The following is a 9,134-nucleotide window of genomic DNA, read 5'->3' on the forward strand; positions in this document are numbered from 1 at the left end:
TGTGTCCATGAGGATCTAAGTTCAGGTGAACTATGCTCTCATTTCATGACAGCTGTACTTTTCCACTCATGAACTTTGGACTGAACTTCTGTGCCTTGAGGGAGTTTTAGGGTCTGAGAAAAGCAGATAGTTGAAATAAATCCATAGGAGGTTGCAAACCACCCTGAGCCAGAGCTGGCCCTTCCCCCAAATCACAGGAATGTTGAGACATGACAGCTGTATGGCCACCCCACCCTCTGTCAGTGAACATGCTCCCCCCATACTTTTGTACTCTCATCGTTGCCCCAGTCAAAACTCCAAACACATTTCCTCTGGGGAGTCACTTTCTCTCCAGTGCTCCCTACGGCAGTAGCTTTGAAAAAGCGCTTGCCTTCAGCCCTAACTAGTCTTGGTTTCTGCTTTGACTGTTTCATTTCTGGGCAAGGTCATGTCACAAAATCATTTGGAAAAACAGTGTCTGGGGATGCCCACCCCAAAAGTATCTTTTCCTGGGATTTGGTAGTAGTGGAGTATGGAGTAGCACACAGGAGGGCAGATCTCACCATTCATCTCCGTTCCCATCTGTTCATCCTTCCGTTGCCCACTAACCTGGCGGGGCTCTGTGGTGGGTTGAACCAAAATACTTTCACACACCAGTGGATTGCAGTTATGTATTCAGTTTTCTATGTTCTTGAATAACACGAGCCATGAGAAGGGGGAGAGAAACGCTAGAAGAGCTGCCGTGCTGGATACCTGACTCTACTAAGTCCTGGGTTCCTACACTTTACAAAATCATCTTCCTACAGGCAAACCGGCTCACACAGGTATAGCATGGGTTGCAGGGGTCACAGGGGTTGCAGGGAGACATGCAAGGGTAGCAGGGAGACTCGATCTTGACACAACTGCCGAGCCCGTAGGAGTACGTCACATCCTTCTCGTCTACGCATGGGGGCAAGCTGAACTCTTTGCAGATGTTCATGTAGCTGTACTTTTTCGATCCCAGGCAGTCGTCGTATCTGTTCTCGCGCTCAGCTGACACGCACACCTTTCCGTCCTTCACTTGCACCTTGACTTGATCGGGTTCAAAGCCGCACACGTTCACTGATCCTAAAATGTTACTGTTACAGCAAGAGGAAGCTAGAATTCTATTTGTTTTTCTTCTCAATCTGGAATTTAGGGGAAAAAAAAGGGTGGGAGGAAGAAGCTCAGACCATGGAACTCAGACACAGCTTGACAAGCAATATTTTTACCTCTTTAAAAAGAAAAACAAAACAGCAAAAGTAATAAACACTAGTCATTGTGAAAAGTCAAACGTTACAGAAGCGTGTAGAAGTAAAAAATGAGAGTCCTCCCATGTAAATCACACTCCCTCACAGGTAAACCCCTGTTAACAACAGATGGGTGCTTGGCCTTCCAGATCTTTCTCTTGTATTTATTTTTAATTTTCTTTTTTTCTTTTTCCTTCCAGTTTTATTGAGATATAATTGACATAGAGCACCGTGTGAATTTGAGGTGTACAGAATAATGATTTGACAACATATATCATGAAATGACTATCACGATAAGTTTAGTGAACATCCATCATCTCGTATAGATACAAAATTAAATAGAAAAAATTATTTTTTTCTTTGTGATGAGAACTCTTAGGATTTACTCTTAACAACTTTCATATATAACCTACAGCACTGTTACTTAATCATGTTGTATATTATATCTCTAGTACTTATTTATCCTGTAACTGGAAGTTTGTACCTTTTGAACACCGTTATCCAGTCCCCCCCACCCCATCCCACTGCTCTGATAACCAAATCTCATCTCTTTTTCTATGAGTTTGTTTGGTTGGTGGGTTGGGTTTTTCTGAAGTACAATTGACCTATAATACTATGTTAATTCCTGGTGCACAACATAGTGATTTGACATTTCTATGCGTTACAAAATGATCACCACATTCTCTTGCATTTAAATCTCAGCTCCTCCTCCTATTAGTTATGGAACTTTGGGCAGGCTCCTTAAACCTCTCTTGCCTCAGTTTCCCCATCTGTAAAATTGGGACAATAATAGTAACCCATTTCTAGGGGTTTCATGAGACTTAAATTAGTTAATGAATGAAAAGCATCTATACTAGTGCTTGCCATGTAGTTAGGATGCTAGGCTTTTGTCTGTTGTGTGTTTTTTCTTTTTGTTTTTGTTTTTCCCACAGTGTGCCATGGAAAGTGCTAAGCCATTAGAGGCACTGTTTCATTTGACCCTCACAAGAACCCTGTCATGCAGGTGTAATTGTCACCATTTTGTAGATGGGGAGATGGTGAAGGTGGTGAATGGCAGAGCCTAGATTCAAATCCAGGCTTGTTTAATGCCTAGGTCATGATTTTAACCATCAGTCAGACTGAGCTCTTGGCATGAGGACCTCAGCAGCCTGGCATCAGCCCTGCATGCTCTGGCCCTGCTCAGGGACCACTTTCTTTCTAATTGCCTGATCCTTCCAAAGACAACCTAATGCTCTGAAATGCTCTTCTTTTTATCCCTTAACATTTTTTTTTTAAAATCTGTGTTCTAAGGGCTTCCCTGGTGGCGCAGTGGTTGGGGGTCCGCCTGCCGATGCAGGGGACACGGGTTCGTGCCCCGGTCCAGGAAGATCCCACATGCCGCGGAGTGGCTGGGCCCGTGAGCCATGGCCGCTGAGCCTGCGCGTCCGGAGCCTGTGCTCCACAACGGGAGAGGACACAACAGTGAGAGGCCCGCGTACTGCAAAAAAAAAAAAAAAGAAAAAATCTGTGTTCCAAGACTCACTCCTGGCAAATCTTGCATCTTTTGGCCTCCAAAGGTAGGTATCGGCATGTATGCTTTCCAGAAGCTCTTCTGGTTTGAGGAGTCTGGACTGTGATTGGGTGATTGGTTAGAGATACATTTTTAATTCTTACTTTTTCTGCTGAATTTTTTTATACACTTACTTCGTTTTGTTACTTAAGTTATACAAGTTCATTGTAAAAAACTCAGAAAATACAGATAAGCAAAAAGAGGGAATATTTTTTTAACATACCCCTAAGCCCTGTTGCCTTCTACGGGAGATGGATCTGGGAGCCAGATCTACAAGCCAAAGCTGGCTCCCAGATCTATCTCCTCCTCTTACAATATGAGTCTTGAAGTATAAGTTCGTTGTTTCTGTTTTGTTCTTGTTTTTGCTTAGATTCCCCCTCTTCCTCTATTCGTGTCACTCCAGCCCCATCCCACTGCAGCAGCTGAACAGGGGTCTCACAAATGTGGGTCTTCAGGAAATTGCCCCAAAGTCTTGGCTAGGCCAGGTTTCTTCTTCCTTTTGCTTTTAGGCCAGGGGTTATCAGTGGGAATGTGTGGGTTTAGGAGAAATTGCAGGAGCCTCATTTTACTCATCAGATTTAACTCTGAAGTTGCAACCTGACTCCTGCCTGGCAAAGTACCTGTCACCCCACATGCGATTTTCCTTGGTTCTGTGGGGTTATGGGCAAATAGAGATGGCCTGCTCTACTAGTTATCACCAGGGAGGAACTTAGTCATAGTAAACAGAGGCAAGTCAGCCTCTTTGGTTGGTGGCAGAAGGCTCTTCGGAAAGCTGGGGAAAAGCAAGTGGGCAGTGCCATCTGTCTGCCACTCTGGGCTGTCACCTCTTCTCCCAGCTGAAGCTGAATTTCACCTGAATGTATGACCAAACTCCTGAATGCAATACTGCCCACAGCAAAGGTGAGGGATATCGCCAGCCATTCTTCACAAAGATATGAATCAGGTTCAGCCGGCTGACGAATAAAGTAATGAGGATGATGAGAATTCCTATCTCTACTCTGAACCAAAGGGAGGCTGGCCTTCCTCTAGTTTCCTTGGAGTACTTTACTTTTTCTCCTAATTTAGACCCCTCCAAAGACCCATTAAGCTCAACTGTTCCTTTCCAACGCATCTTTCCCTCTCTCTTCTTTCTTCTCCTTCTTCCCATTTCCTGCCTTGTCTCTCTCCTCCTGACTTTTGGTTGATGCTGAAGAAGGGTGTCAGCAGGAGCAGTGGCACGACACAGGTGCATCTGAACACCTGCGGGGCTTGTTCAATTACAGGCGTCTGGGCCCCACCCCCAGACTTTCTGATTCAGCCAGTCTGGGGAGGAGCCAAGAATTTGCATTTCTAACAAGTTCCAGGTGATGCTGGCTGCTGGTCTTGGTCGGGAGATCACTCAGGACCACTAACCAGGTGATTAAGCACATGGATTCCAGAGTCAGGCAAACCTGGCTTCAAGTCCCAGCTGTCCCATTTCTGATGATCACGAACATTGCCCTGACTCTGGTTTATCATCTATAAGATGGCCACAGTGTTACAAGGATTAAATGAAGATGAGGTGTTAGGCGCTTGGTTTTCACTCAATAAAGGGTAAATTTCTTTAACAGGCTGTACCAGGCTCCGCTTTACACAGACTTCCCTGAAATTCAAGGCTTGAAGTGACCAGGCCCCGAGTCCTGTGTCCTTAAACACTAAGGTCAAATAATGGACATGCATTTGGCCTGGATGGGCAGCAACTCCTACTGTTGCCACCCCGAGACCTCTGCGTACAAAGAGATTGTTATGAGAGGCGACCAAGGGGCCCAACTCGCTTCCAGCTCTGCAGGGACACAGAGGGAAACAGCGAACTCTCCTCTCAGCGGGAAAGCCAACCAGCCACCAGCCGTAAAGTAAGTAAAGCCATAAAGCCCGGGAGTTCCTCTCTGCCGGCTTCCCAAGGTGTGACTATGTCCTGATCTTTGGGTCAAAGGATGGGGGATGGAAAGATTCCCTGAGGGCTTAAGACCCAGGGAGGCACCACTAAACCACAAAGAATGCAACCCTGAGGGCTAACAGTCACCAGCCTCCCCCAGTGAGAGTGATTCAGTGAAAACTTCATACTCAGAGCGTGAGGGGTAAGAAGAAACCGGAGGGCAGGTTTTTGAAGTTTTCAGAAGATGGTGCCCTTTGTGGGGGGCTTTTCAAGGGAACTTCTCGAGCCACAGGCTGCCCACGGATACTTGGATGAGCAGATGGAAGTACAGTCTCAGGATGAGTTTCCAAGCACCAGCAAAGGGCACAAGGTTGAGCCCAGTGCATTCCTAGGCGCAGCTGCAAATCAAGGTTCATGTGCCGGCAAGGACTAAAGCCAGGTGTCAGAGCCACTCTGCCGTGGGCTCGGTAATTAGATAATAAACTCTTAACGGCAGGATTGAGGAGGGGCTGACTTTGCTTCTGGCACTCGAGTACAGAAGACAGGAAGCCCACGAAGTGTGGAGGTGAGTCAGGTGTAAACTTACACCAGGCTGGTTGCATGGCTTCTTACAAAGGAAACCAAATTCAGTCACTTCAGTCTCTCTCAATCCAGAAGAGGAAGAGTCGGAAAAGGTGAGTGCTTGGGGTGCAAAAGGAAATTTGGGGAGGAAAAAAGAATATCAAAGAAGCTAAAGAAATGAAAGTTTCTACTAATGAAGATACGGCCAAGGTGTCTTTTGAAGCAACTGCTCAGTAAACAATGAAAAGGAATTGGACCTTCTGTACCCAGTCCAAAAATGCACCCCACACACATACACGCGCGCGTGCATCAGTCAAATAACACACACTCAGGAAGGCTCAAATGACTCTTGGGGGGAATTATATGGTTAGCCCAAACTTCTTGCCCGTTATTAAAGGGGCACCCAAAGACAGAGCACATGGACTCTCACACAGAAAGGCAATTCCAGTGGGGTCATGGCAGCTATAGACCGGGGAACCTTACTTCCCCACTGGGCAAAGAATCTTCTGGATAACACAGCCTGCCATCTGAAAGCACATGTCATAACCTAACCAAACTGCTATCTTTCTCTTTAAGGGGTAAAAGGTCATGTGAATACGATTTCTACATTCTAAAAGCCTTGGACAAAGTTTCACACCAAAGATTGTTTTTTAAAAAATTGAATCAACATGGTATTTCTGGATCTATTTAGTCATGGACTGGGAGCTGAGAGAGAAGAAAAAAGAGGCATTTCACTGAAAAAAATATTAATGTAGGAGTCCTCTGGGATTGGAGCTGGATCAGGGTTTAACATTTTCATCCATATTCAGAAAATTGAATATTTAGGTTTTCAGGTAGTACTAAGCTTTTCAGGTTAGTGAAATGTCAAGCTGTCAGAAATAGAGCATAGGAGTGTTTCCCAAGGTGGTATGAATAGGAAGAAAAGTGGCTGGGGAGAGATGCAAAAGGGCAAGCCTGAGGTCATTTCTGAAATGGACTCTGGATTATCAGTTCAGAGATCCAGGAAGACAACAGCAGCTTCATATACTGCCACAAGCAACAGAAAAATAAATTAACAAAAAATCCAAGCATTGTCAGGAAAAGTATGACAAACCAGAGAAAACATTACCTCTTGTAAACACCACACTGCCGAGAATTAAGCCTGAAGTCGTGTCCACTGCAGATCATTGAGACTCCCAGAGTAGGCAGAGGGCGCCCAGGTGGTGAAGAACTCACCTGGGGAGTCCGGAGAATAGGGACAGCCAGGAGACAAAGGCCGAGCAGACTTGGATCAAGGGTATTCGGGTATTCAGAGGCACAGAGAAGTGGGCACACTTGCTCACAAGTAACCCTTCATTTAGATCAAGTACTTAAAAAAGAACCCCTGACTCACACTGCATGAAATTTATATAACTTAATACTCTAAGGAGTAAAAATTAAAACTGGTTCAAATTGAGTGTAGATGAGTTTATTGCCAATAGTTCCCTCTTAGACTATGGAGGGAGGCCCATTCCCGACCTTTGGTGACTGATGACCTGGACAATAATTGCCCTACTGCCCTTTCCAGGGAAACATCACTGTCACGGTTGTCAAGGGCCTCATTCTCTCTCTCCATCCATCCATCCATCATCTACTTTCTATCTAACTATCTATCATCTATCTGTCTATCTATCTATCTAATCTATTTATCTGTCATCTAATCTATTAATCTATCATTGGGGTAGGAAGGATGTTGTTTAAGGACACAAACTGGCAGTGAGCGGTAAGTCGTGGAGCTCTAATGCATGGTATAGTGAATATAGACAACAAATATTGTATTACAATCATTAAAGTGGTTAAGAGACTAGAACTTAATTATTCCAACCACTAAAAAGAAATGATAATTATGTAACACAATAGAGGTTCTAATTATCACTACAATGGTAATCGTATTACAATATATAAATGTATCAAATTAACATTGTACACCTTAAATTTACACAATGTTATGTGTCACATAGATTTCAATACAAAAGATCATCTATTTGTGTCCTTCTTTTAAAAAATAGTAGCATATTAAGTAGTTTTTCTGCACCTTGTTTTTTTCACTTAATATGACAATACTTAAAATGCTTCATCAGTCCTTGTTACATTTACATATCATCCCAATGTATGGATGTACCATAATTTATTTAACCAGGGGACAGTGTTTTCAACCATTTTTTTTTCATCATAGTAACAGACTAAATGGCATATGTAGACAGAAAAAGAAAGCTTTCTCAGGCAAAAAATAAAATGTGATCAAACCCCCAAAATTTTAAAGTGCATTTAAAATTATCCAATTCTATTAAAACCTTTTCAGCTCTATTCTGAAAACTGCAGCTCTCAGTTCTCTAGTTTATTTGCACAATCTTTGCTACAGTTGAAGGGAGAGGCAGACAATAAACCCAATTCCAGATGAATTTTAAGTCATCAAGAGTTGGGGAGTAGGAGAAAGGATTTCCTACAAAACCATACAAATGCCTCTATTGTTCGATTTGCTCCCTTACTCTTAAAGCCTCTGGCAAACATTAAGGATTTGATCAATTATTATTACTTCTCCCAAAGTCATTTCTGTAAGCCGAAATATACTCAAATCACTTTACTCATAACCAGAAAAAATGTTTATTTTGCTGCTTCCAATAGCTTTTTAATGACACCCCCTGTTTCTTTCTCTCATTAAAGCCACATTATTTATCACGTTGGCACTCCTGCTATAAGCCGAAAACAACCTTGCCCATCGACATCATTACACTGTCTTTTGAGAATCTTACAATTCCCATCATGGACCCATTTACTCTTCTTTTTTTAAATCTTTGTTAAGTCACCAGAGTCATTATCTTGAACCCATTTCATCTTTGCTCAAGTATCAATTGTCACACTTTTCCCCCCTTTTTCCAACTTAGGAAGCTAATATACCAACTATAAAAATCTTAGGAAGTTCTCTTACTTGGCAAGCTCTCTCTTTTCATCTTCCATGGCTCTAATGGCTTTCCTCTCCAAACTTCTGAGAGACGGGCGAAGACAGTAAAGCTTGCCATCACACAGGCAACGTGGGTAGAGATCACACAGGCCGCAGGACTGTGATCGCTTTGAATAGCACAGGCAGCACGGGTACGGGTGCAAGTCACAGCAGCAGTATGGGTGCACGTATAAGTCACACAGGCATCGTGTGCTGAGTTCGTCGATGCACCTCAACTGCCTTAGTTCTCTGTCCACCTTCTTTATGTCCCTTCTAACACTGTCCAGAAGACAACTCAGTGCAGCCATTACAGTCACACCTTATTGTTCTGTGAGTACCTTTGAGAAATGGCACTCGGGGGAGAAAAATTCTTCTAAGCTCGTCTCAGAAGTTTGTTTCAAAAGTAAGTGAGGCACACTGATTCACTTACTTTAAAGCTTGGGTTCTATGACTTCACCGCCCTCTAAGTATGTCATAGTCTTTTGGTTACCATGAGAACTGTGCACAGTCATGGTCTCCAGAGACCCTCCTTGGAGTTACAAAGCTGCTCTCAGAACCATATAAGATTTCATTCACCTTGAGTTGGGATGGGCCCCCCAAGTAATCACAGCTCTTTGGGGTTTATTGGGCTAAATTGAAATGTTCTTGACTTGTGTGTGTCCTGTGGACTAGCCACAGCTATGAAGATCTTGGTGGTGGGGGGCGGGGGCAGATGGAAGGAGCTGCCTGGCTCCTTTCTTTATGCCCTTCTCGCTCTAGCCTTGACATCTAGCCTTGCCCCTATATACAGGATTCATTCTGTCCCCTTTTTCCTTTATAGGTGGAATATAAAGAGCTCTCCCATGGTTCTCCTTACCAAGCCATCCTCAAGTCAGCCTTTGTCCTTGACCTTCTGAGCCCCAAGTCTCTGAGTCCTGCCCATTC

General features: G+C 43.8%; 1 protein-coding gene across 1 annotated transcript; it reads right to left on the bottom strand.

The window, feature by feature from the left end:
* Positions 1-763: 763 nt before the first annotated feature.
* On the bottom strand, positions 764-8,518 carry ODF1 (outer dense fiber of sperm tails 1; the record flags this gene model as incomplete). Its single annotated transcript, XM_082601010.1, has 2 exons — positions 764-1,145; positions 8,199-8,518. The coding sequence occupies 2 exons, from the start codon at positions 8,516-8,518 to the stop codon at positions 764-766; spliced, it is 702 nt and encodes a 233-aa protein (XP_082457136.1).
* Positions 8,519-9,134: the final 616 nt, after the last annotated feature.

The sequence above is a fragment of the Mesoplodon mirus genome, assembly GCF_964341445.2.
Source record: "Mesoplodon mirus genome assembly, chromosome: 16".
In the NCBI taxonomy this organism is placed as follows: domain Eukaryota; kingdom Metazoa; phylum Chordata; class Mammalia; order Artiodactyla; family Ziphiidae; genus Mesoplodon; species Mesoplodon mirus.